Below are 19,778 nucleotides of genomic sequence, written 5' to 3'. Positions count from 1 at the left end.
CCTGGACCTTTACCTTTAAGAATGTTGAAAGCTAGCAAGGACTTAAGAGAAGCACAGAAAATCTGGAACAAGGTAACAATGTAACCTTTGGTTGAAACAACTAGCTAAGAGCTGTGTTGCCTGGATACAAAAATAAATTCAAATTCGGCTAATCAGTTTAAATTATGCCCCAAGATACTAAACTCCAGTCAAATTTGAATTTAGTATTTTGACAATATTAAAACCAATGAAATAATCCAACGTTTTGGGTATAAATATCAGATATTTTGAACAGTTACCCCGAGCGGCAAAGAGCACCAACAAAAAACAATATAGAATGCCCACAGAACTGCTCTCTTAAAAGGTACTTTTATCTATCAAAGATCTGTGAAGCAGAATCTCTAAGAAGAAGTAAATAAATTACCTATAAGGAGAGGTTGGACAAACTTGGATTGTTTTCACTAGAACAGAGGCTGAGAGACAACTTGATAGAAGTAGTCAAAATTATGACAGGCAGGGATAGGGTGGATAATTGGAGTCCTTTTTGCAGGGTGGAAATCTTAAATAGAAAGGGGCATAGGTTTAAAGTGATAGGGGACAAGTTTAAAGGAGATGTGTGAGGCAAGTGCCTGGAACATGCTGCCAGGGGAGGTGGTAAGAAGTAGATACGATAGCAAAATTTAAGAAGCATTTAGAGACAAATGAACAGGCAGGGATTGGGGGATTTGGACCATGTACTGACAGATGAGATTAGTTTAGAATGGCATCAAGGCACAGACCTGGTGAGCTGAAATGTCTGTTTTGTGTTATATGGTTCTGTGTTCCATTTTATGTAGGTTACTTGAGTAGGTTACAGACTGAAATCCATCATTCCTATTTCTAATTTTCCTCTTACCCGTTGTCATCATGCCTTTTCAGTTCTTGGCTCAGGTAGTTTGCCTTGGCAAGATAATTCCCCAACTTCTTGGCACTCCTCAACTTTACTACTTTACTGGCATCTTCCTGGGCTCAACTCTTGAAAAGAGATGGACATTTTCTTTCTGTGCCTCCCTAGGCAAGCTCTGAAATGCTCAACAAAGCACTCCTTAGGAGCATAACCTTATCTTAATCTGGCAGTGATCTTCCTATCTTGTGTGCCTGTTGAGGGGGTAATCTTGCCAAATTTTTAAAAATTTACTCATGGGAGTCGGGTGTTGTGCACAATACAGCATTTATTGCCCTTGAGAATGTAGTGATCAAATACCTTCTTGAACTGCTACAGTCCATATGCTGTACATAGATCCACAGTGCCCTTAGGAAGGGAATTCCAGGATATTGATCCAATGATGTTGAAGGAATGGTATTGTTTCCAAATCAGAAAGATGAGTGGCTTGGAAGGGAACGTTTAAGAGGTGGTGTTCTGTTGCATTTGTTCTTCTAGATGGTAGGACGTGTGTGAGGCAAGAGTTATAGGTGCCTAGAACACACTGCCAGTGCAGGTACCTCCTTCGGAGCATGCCTCCTATGGATATTTGGATGATCTTCTCCTTAAACGTGCTCCTCCCGGTGCTGACTCTATTGACTTTGCCAATTAATCAATCATCACTACTTTACATCTCCCTTCAAAATATCATGCCCTTGACTTCCGAGTGCTCCCTGTTGTTATGAAGTTGTTGGTATACTGTACCTTTAAGAGTGTTGAAAGCTAGCAAGGAGTTAAGAGAAGCACAGAAAATCTGGAACAAGATAACAATGTAACCTTTGGTTGAAACAACTAGCGAAGAGCTGTGTTGCCTGGATACAAAAATAAATTCAAATTCGGCCAATCAGTTTAAATTATGCCCCAAAATACCAAACTCCAGTCAAGTTTGAATTTAGTATTTTGACAATATTAAAACCAATGAAATAATTCAATGTTTTGGGTATAAATATCAGATATTTTGAATAGTTACCCAGAGTGGCAAAGAGCACCAACAAAAACAGAACAATACAGGCTGCCCACAGAACTGCTCTCTTAAAAGGTACTTTTATCTATCAAAGATCTGTGAAGCAGAATCTCTAAGAAGAAAAGAAGACAGAGGAAAATCTAGAGGAGGCACTCGGCTAAGCTGCTGGTTTTGAAATGTGATTTTATCTTTGTAAATAGTAATTGGGATTTTTAATCGGACCAGTAGTCTAGAGGGGAAGGTAAAAGATAGGTTTAGAAAAAGGAGTGTAAATAGTTGTTAGTTGATTATTCTCTGTTAGACTTAAAACAAAAGTTGTTAATTTTTACCTTACATAGTGACTTTTGGGATAGTTCTTTGCCTCTTGAATTTTAACAGATTACAGGATGGGGTGAATCTTTTCTGTGTTGCTGGTTTAAATTAGCAGAAGGGTTTACCCTGTGCCATAACACTGTGGATACTTTTTATCAACATCTTGCTTTGAAGGAATCCCTAAATGAAGATGCCCTTGTGACTATGTGTTCCATCACTTAGCATTCCCTGCCCAGACAGTTGGAATGGTGGTGTGGCTTGTAATATCAAATTACATAATCTTGATCAGATTCCTTCTTCTCTGGAACATACTTCTTGTCAGCATCTCATTTTATTCTGCCCTACTGCCACACAGAAAATCCTTATTTGCAATGTTAACTCCGGTACCATTAAAATGTTTCTCACTGAGATATAGTAAAATGTTTTTCCACAAGGTTCTGTATTAAAAAATGGCTTATCCACAGTAATTCAACCTCATTGATCATGCTCTCACTTTTTTAGCTAACTGCCCTCTTATCCTTCTTCAATCACCACCCATCACCACCCCCCATGAACTCCCCAGCTCATATTCAGAGCCTTCATCTTGCCATCGCATGTAGCCATATTATCAATTACAAGACCATCTCTGACTTCCCAGTATCTCTCATGTCCACATCTGCATCTCAACATTACTTCCTTCTGAACCAGTGCCTGGGAATAAACCACTCTCCCAACTCATTTTTAGACTCTCCATTTGTCACAATAATTTTGCAGTTATCGATCTCAATCATATTCTTGATGCCATCATTCACATTAAAATGGTTACTTTCTCAATCCTGGCCATTCTGATACTACAGTTCTCACCTCTGGGAAATGCAGTCTTGAATGTATACGGTGGGCAAAATAATCTTCTCTGGCTAACCTCTCTTCAAGAATGAGGAGCTCAAGCTCACCACTATTACCCACAGACGGCGACAACACTACAACGACTTACCATCTTATTTGCACATTTACAGTTGTTCAAATTACAACTAGACTTGAAAAAAGGCATCTAAATAATTGTATATGGAATCAAAGCAAAATTCTATCCGTAGGATTCCAAAAAGTACAAATTATTTGCTGTTCAGCTCAAATTATATCGGAATATGACAACAGTAGAGTACAGTGAAAAGTAAGAAGTCCAAATAAATATTAATTTGGTCAGTCAAAAAAGATTGTTTTCAAGTGATTAATATCTATATTTTGCATTTGCCTGTGTACTGTGTTTATTACAATATTTAAGCAATTGTTGACATCATCAAGAAATGATTATAAAATTGTGCGGTTGAGGGATGCTATGGTGGAGTGATAGAGTCCCCATGTCTGAGCAAGGAGGCTGAGGTTCAAGCCTCACTTGCTCCAGAGGGGTAGAACAATATTTCTGAACAGATCAATTAGAAAATATCTAAAGCTGTGGGGTTAGAAAAAAGCAAATGCGTCTGAAGTCTGTCTCTTTATGATGCAATTTAATGTTGTTACTACTATTTTGTCAGCATAGGGGCAATTTTGATTCAATTGATGTTACGATACTGGCTGTGTGTCTACTCTTTTCTAAAGATTTGCTTCCTATGTGTGAGTCAACATATTGCTCAATCCCTTCTGAGTTAAGAAGGACCTCTCATTATTTCTTGAACTTACATAAATTGTGCAACACCACTAGTGAAACATATCTCTTGCTTGAGCTGTTGTGTAGTTATATTTCATTGACAAGGCAGTCTACACCACTAAGCTCACAAAGCTGCAACAATATGGACAAAATTACCAATTTACATCAAACCAAAATCACATGAATAAAATAAACCTTTTCAAGTTAACAGTAGCATTTGGAAACATATGACAGACATTTTGTTTTCATTAATGGAATGTGGCCATCACCGGGACAGCCTTTATTACCTATCCCTCGTTACTCACAGAACAATTAGGATTCAACCACATTGCTGTGGATCTGGAGTCAAACCAGTTTCAAGTGTGTTTTTATGACAATCAACAGTGACTACATGGTCACCATTGGCTAGCTTTTAAGTCCAGGTTTTTATTAAATTCAAATTTCACCATGTATCATTGTGGGACTTGAAACCATGTCCACAGAACATTAACCAAGGATTCTGGATTACTAGTCCAGTGACATTATCACTACACCAATGCCTCCAGGTGCAGTGAAGTCTTGCTTCACTTTAAATATATTAGAGCCAGCATGATTCACAGTATTGTGCAAAGTTCAAAAAAAGTTTAGTCTTGTTATAATTTCTTGTAAGGAAGAATTTTGCTTCTACCTAAATTACTGCTGGGAGGTGCAAAGCTTGTTTGTCTCCTTTGTGACTTATTTTTGTCACATACCTAAAGAAATAAGAAACTCGATGTGCATGGAATTTTTTTCTTATTCTTTCAAGGGATGTTGGTGTTGCTGATGAAGCCAGCACTTACTGCCCACCTCTAATTGCCTTTGCAAGTGGTGGTGAGCTGCCTTCATGAGATGCTGCAAACCATGTGGTATAGAGGATCCAGCAATAGTGAAGGAACAGTGATATAGTTTCAGGTCAGGATGCTGTGTGGCTTGGAAAGAAACTTGCAAATGGTGGTATTCCCATATATCAGCTACCTTTGTCCTCCTAGGCAGGACATGTTGCAGGATTGGAATGTATTGTGAAATAGGTTTTGATAAGTTTCCCCATGGGGCTGATTGCTTAAAACTGCAATGACAACTCTGAGTGAAGAAATTTCTTGTCACCTTTTAGAATTTTCTACTCAGCTCCATCACTGATTCCATCTAAAGTTAAGAAAGACAGATATTTTGGTCTCTCATATACTGCTGGCTTTGAGGCTCTTGCACAATTTATTTCATTTTAAATAACACTGCACCCTACTACTGTGAAACCTTTTTGTCAATATTTTTAAAAATTAAAATGTTGACTACTAGAAATATTTAAATTAACATTTATTTACCTGCATCAAAAGGAACCCACCACCAATAGCTGTAGCAGCCAGCTTGCCAATCTTCTGAAACACAAAACCTGCACACCTAAAAATGATGAAAACAGAGTTTATTTTGGTTTTAGTTCAGGTTACTCTTCAAAAGTACTTATTTGGATAAGCAATGTTGCCAATGTTGGGTTTTCTGGTCTCTTTTCATATTCCCAGACCAATAGTAAAATTACATTATTTGTTCAATAATCTGTCAAGCTCACTTTGAGCCAAATGCCAACTTACTTTCATTACCAACAAGAAAGATAGATTGCTAGTTGCAATTGGAATCATACATCTTTTTAAAAGTTTTGCTATTGCGGACTTAAACCAAATATTCACAAAATTAATTAAAACTTTCAGCTCAGAAAGTTTGTTTCATGCCCTTATCTTAAGAAACATAGAAAAGAATAAAAACTTTACTCTTCAGCTTCAAAACCTGGATATAAAAATACATATATGGAATGAGAACCTCCTCTTTGTTGGCTATTAGAAAGTTGAGTATGAGTTTATCTTTTGATTGTATTTTTGATTAACAGTTTATAGAAATCAGAAATATCAATAGAGCACGCTTTTAGACGATTGGATTGGAGATGTATTTGTGGTACAATTAATAGGGAGTTTAAATCTGTATACCAACTTTGAGGGAGTATCTTAGTCAAAAATAAAGCAAGAAAATATTAAATATGCCAAATGGACATCTTTTAGTTTGAGTAAATAATGTATATATTTATAACAAGTGGAAAATTGGAGATTTTAAACATTATCAAAAACAGATCATAAATATATAATACCAGAGCATTAGTTAAGGATTCCCTTAGGCTACTTTGTGATAATGACATTTACAATGAAACAAAGTTTAAAAGTCCCCCTTCCATAGTTATACTGGCACCATCCCTCACTTTTTCCTCCGCTACATTGACTGTATTGGTGCTGCCTCTTGCTCCCACGAAGAGTTTGAACACTTCACTAACTTCACCCACATCTTTGACCCTGACCTCAAATTCGCCTGGAACATCTCTGTTTTCATCTCCGTTAATTGACTGAGCACTGACATCCATTTCAAACCCACCAACTCCCACAGCTACCTCGACTACATCTCCTCTCATCCGCCCTCCTGCAAAAATGTGATCCCATAATCCCAATTCCTCCGCCTCCACCGCATCTGCTCCCAGGATGACAGATTCCACTCCAGGACACACCAAATGTCTTTCTACATCAAGGACTGTAATTTCCCCTCTCTGTGATTAATAATGCCCTCCTCCATTTCCCGCAGCTCTGCCCTTAAACTCCCTTCCCCCAATTACAATAAGTTAGAGTTCCCCTGGTCCTCACATTCCACCCCACCAATCTCCAAATCCAATGTATAATCCTCCGCCATTTTCACCACCTGCAGTCAGACCCCACCACCAAAAAGATATTTCCTTCCCCACCCCTATTTGCCTTCTGTAGGGACTGTTCACTCTGCAACTCCCTTGTCAGTTCCAAATTCCCCACCAACCTCTCCTCCACATCTGGCACCTTACCCTACAGCTGCAGAAAGTGCAACACTTGCCCCCACACCTCCCTTCTCACCTCCGTCCAAGGCCCAAAAACAATCATTCCTAATCTGGCAGAGATTCACCTGTATTTTTTCTAACCTGGTCTACTGCATCTGTTGCTCCCGCTGTGGTCTCCTCTACACCCGAGAGACCAAGCGCAGACTTGGGGACTGGTCCATGGAGCATCTGCGCTCTGTATACTCCAACCTTCTGGTTGCCAGACATTTCAACCCCCCTCCCACTCCCCTGGCAACATATCCATCCTGGGCCTCCTCCACTGTCAAAATGAGGCGACACACAAACTGGAGGAACACCATCTTATATTCCACCTCGGGAGCTTACAGCCCAGTGGCCTCAACATAGAGTTCACCAGCTTCAAACTCTCCCCACCCTTAACCTCATCCCATGTCCAGCCCTCCCTTCACTCTTCACCTCCTTGAAGTGACCTAACTTGTCCATCTTCCCTCTCACCTATCCACTCCACCCTTCCCACTGATCAATCATAGTAACCCCCAACCAGCATCCACTTATCAACATCCCACCTACTGCCCTCTATATATTTCTGTGCTCCCTTCCCCCTCCCCAGTCCTGATGTCAATAATTGACTTTCCTGCTCCTCTGGTGTTGTCTGCCCGTTGTGCCTTTCCACCTCCACATTTTATTGACTTTAAAACTAGGTAACCAGTATGGTACACATAACTAAACTAATGACACAAACCTGGCTCTAATATTCAGAACAGCAGTATGCATTAATGCATTCCACCAATAAGTTAGTGCATTTTTCCATTATCTGTTTTTGAAGCAAAATTGAAAACTAGAAGGTATCAGAACCAGCACTCCTAAAATTGGACACCAAGTTGAACCAGTAATTTTTATTGTGGAATTAGAATAAATTTTAAAAGTAATCACGACTGGTAACACTAATGAAATGATTGCATAAACCTTGCAGAACAATTTTGCCTGTGTTCAGATGCACAAATCAGAACTAATACTATTGAGACAAAGCAAGAAGAAATGTTACTTGAATCAGCCAATATAAATATGAAAATGTACTCCATACTGCACCACTTTATCTTTTTTCTCGACCTGTACCACCAATCAAGTAATCTCAATTGAGGGGACACTTGACTGCAAATTGATACTGAAGTAGAGGTAGTTTTGTGCTCTGTTCCCAGAAACCAAGTTCATATTATCCAAACAAAAACAGAAATTGCTGGGAAAACTCAGCAAGTCTGGCAGCATGTGTGGAGAGAAAACAAAGTTAACGTTTCAGGTCCAGTGCCCCTTCTTCAGGGCCTTCTCCAGTTCTGAGCAAGGGTCCCTGCACCCGAATGTTACCTTTATTTTCTCTCCATAAATGCTGCTAGATCTGCTGAGTTTTCCCAGCAATTTCAGATTTGGTTTCTGATTTACAGTTTCCACAGTTCTTTGGATTTTTTTTGTTTAATATTAGAGAAACTCGTTTCAAGTAGAACCTTAAAACACAGCAGTTTCAGGAGATTTTTATCCTATCAGTCTGGAATTATGTAGCTAAAAGGACAAGAGCATTGATCTACTAGGCAACCTAAGATTCAATAAAATATAACATTTTATTAAAAGTTACATGCCGAGAATGTTTGCATAGTTCGACTATGTTTAATATTTTAAAATCCATGTGATTTTTGACTACATTAAGAAAATGCACTTTAGTCAATTTATATACTCCAAAGTTTTAGAAAGTTCTTAGCTCTTTCTAAATGTGTATAAGTGTTGATGGAAAGAAAGAATAATTGTAAAAGTATATCTAACGTTGACAACATACAATAGACTACAACACTCACCAGCCAGTCACACCACCCATCATTAATTGAGTAGCAACTGAATATTTCTCTGCAACTGGTCCTGAACTCTGTCCAAAAATACGACCCCACCACTCCTGTCGTCCTGAATACTCCAACAGATCTACAAGTTCATAGGAATCATCATCATGGTTTTGCCCTAAGGAAAGTGAACAGTACAAACAATGATTTATTTTTCTAATGTACAACATAAACATTCTTGTGAGAAGTAAGAAGTGTAACAAAGAAGTGTTAAAGGTAGGAATATAATATTTAAGTCAGGTTGATTTGCTCCTTTTACTCAAAATCAAGTTGTGAGATTTCCAGATGGTTAAGTGAATTCACAATGGTTTAATCCTTGTGTATGTTAACTAATCTTAAAAAAAGTGCAAAGATTTATACAGCTAGTCTGTGTTTTTGATTAGTGAAAGTAAGTTTTCAGATTCCTGTTTCTAAAACAATCCATATATATTGTTGATCATGTGCACTAGGAAATGGATCAAGAACACATTCAGATCCGGTAATGTTCCCTAAAGCTGTGATGTTTTCTTCAAACAAGGAGTTAGCACCTTTAAAGAGAAACATAAAATAAAATTAAAAAGAAGATTGGTAAAAACAAGATTAAGCTCGAAAATGTTTTCCATAATCAAACAATCTTCCAACATTCACCATCAATATATAAATAATAGCCAAGTGGACAACATGGTGATGGGCACTAAACATTTACGTAAATATACATTGCAATCAATTCTGGAGTGGGCTAAAAATTGAACAGAATATTTAAAAATATTACGTCCCATACATTTTAGAATTTATTAAGCCAGGCAGGAAGATTAAATCATCTTGTTTATATTGGAAATCATAGTATGTCATAGTTTACAATATATGAATGTACAAGAGAAGTGCAACAAACAAATTAATAACTATCTTTACTTCACTCTGAAAATGACAGACTACACAAGATGATGTGAAAGTAAACACAAAGTGCTAAAGGAACTGAACAGATTTGATACCATCCACAGAGAGACTAAAACAGTTAATATTTTGAGTCCATTTTGACTTCTTCAGCGAGATAATGACTTCTTCTCTGACTTGCTATCAACAATCCCTTTGCCATTCCTTTCTCTCTGTCTCGGCTCCATCTCCACCTATCCGCTCACACTCACCAACACCCTCCCCCCTCCCCCACACACATATCAACATCAATCCCATCTTTTCCTAGCTGAAAAGTTAGGTTAGAACATTTCAGTTCTGAAGGTTCACTAGACTTGAAATGTTAAATCTGTTTTCTTTCCATAGATGCTGCCAGAGTTGCTGACTTGTTTCAGACCTCCAGCATCTGCAGTTCTTTTGTTTTTTATATGTTAAAGTCCTTGGGGATTTTCTTGAGATGTCAAAATTTAGCCTGAGACTGCAGTTGGCTACGGATGTCCTGGATCAATGGCAGCTATGAATAAAACCGATCTCTTTGAGCTCTTAGTGTGTTAAGAATGTTTCTCTACAGTTTGTGTCATCATCAGTATTTCATCTTTCTAAAGACTGAGTGACACAGATTTCTTAAGTTTGTTCCAGTCACAAATCCTCCTCTATTCCAAAGTCTAAATCCCTTGTTTTCAAGCTGGACAATCACAGGCGATTTTTTTTTTAATATCTCCAACATTTGAATTCGACATAGAGGTGCAAATCAAATGGGAGATAGGTCTGTTTGACAGGTTTAAGTCTTGTTTGATAAAATGTTAGTTTTAAGAGTCAGCCATGTTTCTTTGGCTCTGGAGTCACATATAGGTCAGACGAAGTAAGGATGGCAGTTTACTTCTCTAAAGATCAAGAGTTGCTTTTCCTTTTTATAAACCAATTCAGTCCATGGAAATCCCCAGAATTAAACTCAGATGTTGAAAACCAAAAACTGACAGTCTATATTTTACAACTATGACTATCTGATTTTACAGATATTCAACTTTATAAAGCTTTTCCCAGACTGATAAGTTTTGATTTATTTAAATAGTTAATGAAATAATAATTAGAAACCTTGTATTTAAATCAGTAACACTGTAATAAAGATATTAATCTGACTGCAAATATTTTGCTGGTCTCTGCAGGTATACAGCTAACGATGCACTACCTTGATATCACCATTCATCCAAAGGGTTCTGGGAATTAAACTTAGCTCCAATCACAAGTGGGATGTATACGATCTGTAATAAGAAATATTACTGCGCTATTCATAAAGGCTACATAACAAAAAGAATGTTGTCAGTTTCACTTCATTATTGAAGTAAGTCATTTCTTGCATTACAGGTTGTTCTGCGATAACATGCATTTCATTAATGCAAATTCACTATAACATGATTGATGAATTGGGGATACTGCATTTCTAAAGCACGAACTTTTAAAACGCGTATTGGTTATAACGTGATTCTGGTCCTATTAGTTTTGTTATAACACAGGGTTGCATAAAAACAGAACTCCTGCGTTATAGCAGAACTGACTGTATCTGTTGTACATTCCACTAGGCAATGGAGCCTAACTGTACACCTGCATGGCTTTAAACAGTGTGGGTAAGGATCAAGGATCTGATGTTGGTACTGCCTGATCTTTCCAGCTTACCTTTGTCCTTGGGTCACAATAGTCATTGCTGTTCTAAAGAAACAATGACATGAGCGTGCTCTCCACGTAGTTCGTTCTTCTGCATTTTAAGGAATGGGTAGCGGTCCAGAGGTAATGTCAGTTATTAATAATCCGGAGCTCTATATAAATGCTTTGGGAATACAGGTTTGAATTCCATCATGGTAGATATTGAAATTTGAATTATTTTTAAAAATCTGAAATTAAAAACTAGTTTAATGGCAACTGTCATTGTAAAAGCCCAAATGACTTCATAATGTCCTTTCGAGAAGGAAAGCTGCCATCCTTACTTGGTCTGGCCTATATGTAACAACACACCCACAGAAATGTTGCTGACTCTTAACTGCCCTTTGAAATTGGCTTTATGGACAATCGGATGGGCAAAAACTGCTGGACTTGTAGTAACACCCACATTTCATGCAATAAATAGAGAAAGGAAGTGCTACGTTTCCTGAGCTTCAACTTCAAGGAGACTTTGAACACTTTGCGGGTAGTACCCAAGTTTAAGTTGTGTATACAGTTTCAGAATTGTTACAGCAAATAAGAATACCATTTAACTCCATGTCTGCACCAGCTCTTCAAATAAGCATTTCAATCAGCAGCATTCTTCTGTTTTCTCCCTGTAACCCAGTACCTTTCCTCTTTTCAAACAACACTAATTCCTTTTTTGGTGCCTCAATTAACTCTGTTCAACCATATGATGGTACATGCCAGACTCTAAAAGCTCACTGTGTGAAAATATTTTTTTCATAGCAACATAGAAAATAGGAAGAGTAGGCTATTTGCCCTCTGAGCCTCCTCTGCAATTCAATATGATCATTGCTGATCATTCAACTCACTACTTTGTTCTTGTTTCTTCCCATATCCTTTGATCCCTTTAGCCATAAGAAACTTGTCCAACTAAAATAAAGCAAAGAACTGATGCTGAAGATCTGAGACAAAAGCAGAAATTGCTGGAGAAATTCAGGTCTGGCAGCATCTGCAGAGAAAAAGCAGAATTAATATTGCAGGGTTTCTTTGCCAATTACTTTAAATCTATACCCTCTCCTCGATCCTTTCATGAATGATACCAGTTTCTTGCTGTCTATTCTACCCAGATAACTCATGATTTTGAATACCACTATCAGATCTGCTCCAGCCTTCTCTTTGCAAAGGAATACAGTACTTCAACTCATTTTCATACCTGAAATTCTTGATCCCGGAAGCAAATTGTGAAATAACTCCAAGGAGGCTGGTATCCCATCAGAGAGTCACCCTTTATTTACACATGAAAAGTCCTTGACTCTAGCATTGCCTCTTCAGAATCAGCTCTCAGAGTACCAGAATCTCTCACACAATCCACCTTTTATCTGTCAGCCAGTGGTTTGGACAATCAGGGAATTCATATTCTACCAGGTCCAGATTAGAGTGGTGCTGGAAATGCACAGCAGGTCAGGCAGCATCAGAGGAGCAGGAAAATTCCTGATGAAGGGCTCCTGCCCGAAACGTCGATTTTCCTGCTACTTGGCTGCCTGACCTGCTGTGCATTTCCAGCACCACTCTAATCTTGACCCTAATCTCCAGCATCTGCAGTACCCACTTTCTTCTATGAGGTCCAGCTGACCTTCTTACAATAACTACATTTGTCTCTCTCTCTGTGTCCTAGGACAAAGGCTTGGAGAGCTTCCTGGGACATTTTAGCATCAGCTGTGGTTCCTCTGACTCTGCGTCTAATACTGGCGGTGTATAATGTGCAGGAGCTCACTTCTTGTACTATAAGCACCTCAGTGAAATTTCACTTTCTTCTTCAGGCAGTATCTGTCATGTCATCTCTGATTCAGAAGATTCGTTATTGCGTGATGTAAAGGGTGAACTCATGGGTTCAGGCAGCCTTTCCGATTCTTCCAAGGGGCAGGGCACATTTTCTCCTCCACTCTTTACAAATTTGTGGCTTTCATATGGTCTATGTGCTTGCTCAGGACCATTGCACCTACCCGAACTTTATAACTCACTGCTCCTGACCTTATGTCGTCCATGCATGCTACCCATACAGGGCCATTTTTGTGGTTCTTACACCAGACAGACATTGTCCCTGTAACAAACTGTTTCTCTCTTTTTGCAGAGTCTTGGGTCCATCATTTGAGTCTCTGAAGCCAATTCACTCCCTGCTTCAAGAAAACCAGGTTTAACCTGGTGCAGAGTCTTCTATCCATTACCAACTCTGCCGGCGCTATTCCTGTTGTTTCATGTGGGGTGATCCTGTAATCGAATAAGAATTGTAACAGCTTGATATGTAGCAAGGCTGTAGGCTGTTTCTTCAAGCCAGTCTTCAAAGTTTGGACTGTTCATTCTGCCAGGCCTTATATGTCAAATCCCATTCGATTTTAGGAATTACCTAATTTCCTTGCTGATAAACGATGGCCTGTTATCTGTGACCAACACTTCTGGGACTCCGTGAATTGAAAAAATGCACACAATTTTTCTATTGTCATCCTAGTGTTTGACAAATTTATGCACATCCAGTGGGTGTCTACAATGACTAAGAACATTGAGCCCATAAAAGGACCTGCATACTTGATGTTCAATCAGTCCCAGGTTTACCTGGCCATTCCCACGGATGTGGGAGTTGCTTCTGGCAGTAATTTCTGTCCCTATTGGGACTCTGCGCACTGCCTCACCAATGCAGCTAAGTCTGGATCTAAGCCTGGCCACCAGACAATCTCTCACCAATACCTTTATTTTGGAGACCCCTGGTGGGGTTCAGCTAGTATTTGGAAACCACCTTTGCTCAGGACAATCACTCTTGCTCCCCATAACAATATGCCATCCTCTACTGTGAGCTGGTCTCTCCAGGTCCAGAAAGGTTTAAATTCTAGCTGTGATGGCCCTTTCATTTTCCCCATCCTCACCAGTTGTTTCAGTTTTGCCAGGATTGGATCTTTCTGCATCCAAAGTCTGATATTTTCAACTGTCACTGGAAGAGAGTCCAGAAAATTTAATTCCATTACACATTGTTTGGAGTACCACCAGTGGTGTATCTGCCAGCAGGAGGCAGCTAATGCATCCCCATTCGCTGCTTGTCTACCAGACCGTGTTCTAACTTGTAATTCTAAGCACTTGGTATTATAGTCCACTGTTGAATGCTGCCTAAAGCTGTGGGTGGCACTGCCTTGTTCTCTTTAAGCAGAGTAAGGAAGGGTTTTTGGTCCGTTATTATCACATATTTTTCATCTATAAAGGTTTTGGTGGAACTTCCTGATTCCAAATATGACTGCCAATCCTTAGACCTTCTTGGAAGTCTTCTGGGTATTTCATTAGGACTTTACTCAGGCAGCCATTTTCTCTTTGAAAATGTTGAGTCAATCTTGGTGAATCTTTCGCAACCAATTTCGCCCCATCAAGCTTGGCCCATCTTTTACTACAATTGCTGGTAACTGAACCAGCTGCTTTTCATAAGAGACCGGAACCGAAGTTGTACCCTTAATCTGTATAGTTTCCCAGGTATAGGATCTCAGCCTAGCCAAGTCTTGCACACCTTCAAGAGCTGGGGTCCGGAGTGAATACCGGCTGTGCCGGTATTGACCACCATTAGAATCGGATGACCATTTAACCAGATGTTTATTTTGATTGGTTCTGATTTGGATGTTGCTCAGCAATTTACCTGTTTCAAACCAGATTTAGAGGATTTTCCAGGGAAGCGGGATGCACCTCAGCCAGTGAGAATCGAACCTGCACCTTTGGTGTTGCTCTGAACCACATAATTATCCACTACCACGCAGAAAGGCCTGAACAGATGAACAGCTTTTTATTTTAACAAATTCCTTCATAGAATGTAGATGTCATTGGCAAAGCTAATATTAGTTGCCTAGATCCAAAGGTAGTGGTGACCCACCATCTTGAACTGATTACATGGTTGAGGAGAACAAATAAAAAGAAAATGAACATCTTTCACAATTCATTTTTATCCCTTCTAGTTTTTTTGTATATCTGTTACTGACAAACCAGTATTAAGGCCTCAACCAGGAAGACTAGGGCAACTTGGCTTTGTCAGAGAAAGGAATTCTAGACACCACCTTCTAGACACCTAAATTTCTAAATGAGGGGCACGGTGGCTCAGCGGTTAGCACTGCAGCTAGGGACCCAGGTTCAATTCCTGCCTCGGGCAACTGTCTGTGTGGAGTTTGCACATTGTCCCCATGTCTGCGTGGGTTTCCTCCGCGTGCTCCAGTTTCCTCCCCCAGACCAGAGATGTGTAGGTCAGGTGAATTGGCCATGCCAAATTACCCATAGTATTAGGCACATTAGTCAGAGGGAAATGGATCTGGGTGGGTTACTCTTCAGAGGGTTGGTGTGGATTTGTTGGACCAAAGAGCCTGTTTCCACATTATCGGTAATTTAATCATTGTCTGGTGATTATTACATCTGTGCGAGTTTGTTATACACATTTCTTACATTAGAACAGCGACAGCAATTCAAAAGGATTTCACTGATTTCTTTTGGGACTTCCAGTGTTCATGAAAGGTGCTGCAGGAATGAAAAAATATAGAATCTGTGCAAGGAAATATGCAGTGAGGAGGTAGTCTAGTCCCATTTGCCAACATTTGGTTCGTATCTCTCTAAACCCTTTCTATTCACATACCCATCCAGATGCCTTTTAAATGTTATAATTGTACCGGCTTTCACCACTTCCTCTGACAACTCATTCCATACATGCACCACCCTCCTTGTGAAAAAGTTGCTCCTTAGAACTCTTTAAATCTTTCCCCCTCACACTAAACCTATGCCCTCTAGTTCTGGACTTCCCCACCCCAGGAAAAAGACCTTGTCCAATTACCCTATCCCTGCCCCTCATGATTTTATGTACCTCTAAATGGTATATAAAAGGTCTCTGATGCTCCAGGGAAAACAGCCCTAGTTTACTCAGCCTCTCCCTACAACCCAAACCCTCCAATCCTAGCAATACCCTTGTAAATCTTTTCTGAACCCTTTCAAGTTTCACAACGCCCTTCCAATAGGAAGAAGACCAGAATTGCATGCAATATTTCAAAATTGGCCTAACCAATGTTCTGTACAGCTGTTGCATGACTTCTGAACACCTATACTCGATGCTCTAACACAAGCCCAATGACAGGTTCATCCAGCATCAAATGTTTCATGGAACGTAATCAGGAGTAAGAGTTGCGCTCGATTTTTCTTCCTTATCCAACCCAGAAGCAGGATTAATAAACTGTAGCATTTTGGGCAGTGCAGGAATTTTGCCTGAAATCTGTCCACATTTACTACACACACATTATGCTTACTCATCGAGGTAACAGGGTTAATGATCCCCCACTGATAAAAGATTGTCTGTTCTCTCAGCATCTTGGTGAAACATTCAGCACAAAAAGGAATATGAGTTGACTGTGCATGGGTCTAACTTCACACCTGAGGAAGACCATGAACCTCCCCTTAGCAACAATGCAAGTAGATTGTTAAGCACTATCACAATGCTGCATAAATACTGTCACATCAGCAGAATTCTTGAACCAGGTAGTGAAACAGCTTCAGGGACCCCAATGATGGACACAAGACTCCACAAAGAGAGAGAAACAGTTTGTTACAGGGACAATATCTGGTGTAAGAACCACGGAAATGGCCCTGCATGGGTAAGAGGCATGGGCAACATGAGGTCAGGAGCAGTGAGTTATAAAGTTCGGGTAGGTGCAATGGTCCTGAACAAGCACATAGACCATATGAATGCCACAAATTTGTAAAGAGTGCAGGAGAAAACATGGCCTGCCCCTTGGAAGAATCGGAAAGGCAGCCTGAACCCATGTGTTCACCCTTTACATCACACGATAACGAATCTCCTGAATCAGAGATGACACGACAGATACTACCTGAAGAAGAAAGTGAAATTCTACTGAGGTGCTTATGGTGCATGAAGTGAGCTCCTGCACATTATACACCGCCAGTATTAGACGCAGAATCAGAGGAACCAGAGCTGGTGCTAAAATGCCCCAGGAAGCTCTCCAAGCCTTTGTCCTAGGACACAGAGAGAGAGACAAATGTAGTTATTGTAATGAGGTCAGCTAGCTGGACCTCATAGAATATGAATGCTTTTGTGCTCTTCATTGAAAGATAAATATTAAGTCATGGCTGACATACTGTATCACTCCTTTTCTTTGCATAACAACAAGCAGCTATGCTTTCAACATTTGACCCCATCCTTTGGATTTTATCACCCCCAAATATGCCTTCAGGTACTCCCTTTAAAATTAATTTCTGACCAAGGCTTTCCCAGCTAATATCATCCCTTTTTGGTTAAAAATCACACAACACCAGGTTATAGTCCAATGGTTTAATTGGAAGCACTAGCTTTGGAGCGCTACTCCTTCATCAGGTGGTCCCCTGATGAAGGAGCGGCGCTCAGAAAGCTAGTGCTTCTAATTAAACCTGTTGGACTATAACCTGGTGTTTTGTGATTTTTAACTTTATACACCCCAATCCAACACCGACATCTCCAAATCATCCTTTTTTGGGTTAGTGTTAAATTTTATCAAATAATGTTTCCATGAACTGTCACAACTCACTGGGTAATGCACTAGAAATCAAGCCTACTGTTGTCACAAATGTGAAAAGATTTAGTCAAAGTGTCCAAAGTTCACAATTTACCTGCTTAATGAAACAGGGTTAAAAGAAAACACTCACCAGATTTTTGTACCTAGCAAGAAAATGATGGTTTATTACAAATAAATTGTCTTTAATCAATGGCACTTTAACAGGAATTGTGAACTTAGAAGTCTATAACCTAAACTGTATCCAGTGTTAAATTGAAACATGTGTTGCTGGAAAAGTGCAGCAGGTCAGGCAGCATCCAAGGAGCAGGAGAATCAATGTTTGGGCATAAGCCCTTCTTCAGGGCTGTGCTTTTCCAGCAACACATTTTTCAGCTCTGATCTCCAGCGTTAAATTCACCATTTCACAAACAGGCAGTCATATGAAAACATAGACATTAAGGGTGAGTAGAAATAGATCAGGGAGACTCATTTTGATAACATGGTCTTGGACCTCAGGATTCGATCAGTTGCTCTTTTTCTCTTCCTTTTTAATTATTTGCTATTAACATAAATTAATGTTGCTATCATATTCACTGATTTAGAATTCATCCTTTCACTGTAATTAAAGGGTATTTTATTCCTCCTTCAATAGAAAACTTGCAGAGAAAAGTGAGAAGACGACAAATAGCAGTTACTGGAGACTTTCCAGCACCTCGACGCGATAGCGAGATAGACATTTTTTCAATACTTTTGTTGCACTGGCCCCACACAAACAATGCTCACCTGGCCAGAAGCCAATCAGAACGTTGCTGTCAAGGGGATTTTTAAAAATTAAAACCTATCAGATCTGTGGTGTCTTTCGCATATATTACACCTCTCAATATGCTCCAGTAATCAAGATTTGTAAAACTGCAGTCGACTCTTTGGTTTAAAGCGGTGTCTTCCTGTTTTAGTTCTTAGTCCAAAAATTGAGGATATAATGCGTAGTCTTTACAATATTGCTTTGTGATATTTCATTTCAACAATGTTGTCATACTCATGTAACAATCACCAATTTGGCTTAATATAACCTCCGAAACCGCCTTAGAATACATCTCTATAAGTTTAAATGCTTGTAAATTGAGCCATTTATTTTCTTTTCTAAAGTTACTAAATGTCATTTGTTCACATCTATAAAGGATTGTATGACCTATGTGACTTTTTAAAGTTTGAGAATCAAAGATGAACAGCTGTGCAGCAGAAAGGGGAAAAATGACAATATGTTGGGTATCAGCGCATCCAAATTATAGGAAGAAACGACTAGCGTCTCACAGTTTTGGGATCCTGGAAAAACATTAGTTTCGGGGATTGAGAGATAAGTTTCGTGTCAACACGGAAATATATCTTCAGAAGAGAAAGATAAAGGTGTATGGCGTATTTATTAGCACTTGAAGCGAGATGAATTTGATTGCACAGGCTACTCATGCGACGTCCTTCCTTCATTGAACAAACGTCGCATTCTAGCAACAACTTTTGGTGCACCGGTTTTCTACGTCAGACTTATAACCCTCGGGATTTCATGATGGATCATGAATTCATAGCATGTTGAATTACTACCCATTTCTTGACTTTTGTTGCTGTAATACATATCAAATCGTTAGAAACTAGGTGATGTAATTTTACTGATTAATTCCGTGACAATTGAATGACGGGTTCCGAGATATATTTGTTGTACATGCAATGGAAATGTCTTCAGAAAGCATTAAACTGCATGTTTAACGCTTTCTAATTAAAATATCTAGGCAAAGATCAGACAATATTCCTCTAACCATCATAATTAGTCTGGTCAGATTCAGCACCTTCTCCACAAAACAATCCGACCTCGCGTAGCCACTTCACACGTAAACAAATGACTAAATTAAACGGACAGAGGAGCTCGCCACATCCAGACCACCTTACCTCCGCGGCCCGCCATACTGCAGCTGACTTTAATGTTGAGAGATTAATAACCTCAGCTCCTCACCCGGAAACACATCCTTCACGGGGTCAGAATGACGGACTCGGGCACCATGGTGATGGGGCCTGACACAAACCGTACACACT

General features: G+C 39.5%; 1 protein-coding gene and 1 long non-coding RNA gene across 4 annotated transcripts in view; one reads left to right on the top strand and one right to left on the bottom strand.

Moving 5' to 3' along the window:
• The window catches only part of LOC122555147 (uncharacterized), a 22,828-nt gene extending 12,038 nt beyond the window's left edge, over positions 1 to 10,790 (top strand). The window contains exon 3 of the long non-coding RNA XR_015758898.1: positions 10,653 to 10,790. This is a non-coding gene — a long non-coding RNA (uncharacterized LOC122555147). The remainder of the gene's footprint in view (positions 1 to 10,652) is intronic.
• fundc1 (FUN14 domain containing 1) overlaps positions 1 to 19,778 on the bottom strand; it is a 26,534-nt gene extending 6,756 nt beyond the window's left edge. The window contains exons 1-3 of one of the 3 annotated variants that reach the window (XM_043700862.2): positions 19,635 to 19,778; positions 8,557 to 8,713; positions 5,178 to 5,253 (exon numbers count right to left, since the gene is read on the bottom strand). In XM_043700862.2, coding sequence (XP_043556797.1) covers positions 5,178 to 5,253; positions 8,557 to 8,713; positions 19,635 to 19,650 — 249 coding nt within the window. In that variant the 5' untranslated portion in view covers positions 19,651 to 19,778. Of the gene's footprint in view, positions 1 to 5,177; positions 5,254 to 8,556; positions 9,247 to 12,017; positions 12,079 to 19,634 lie in introns of those variants that run through there. The other 2 variants (XM_087992815.1, XM_043700861.2) reach the window with 2 other exon arrangements.

This window comes from Chiloscyllium plagiosum, unplaced genomic scaffold, assembly GCF_037043375.1.
Source record: "Chiloscyllium plagiosum isolate Xiang-an unplaced genomic scaffold, Cpla_swu_hap1 HiC_scaffold_12, whole genome shotgun sequence".
In the NCBI taxonomy this organism is placed as follows: Eukaryota; Metazoa; Chordata; class Chondrichthyes; order Orectolobiformes; family Hemiscylliidae; genus Chiloscyllium; species Chiloscyllium plagiosum.
Note: the sequence above shows the minus strand (reverse complement) of the source record. Positions and strands in the feature narration are given on the sequence as shown.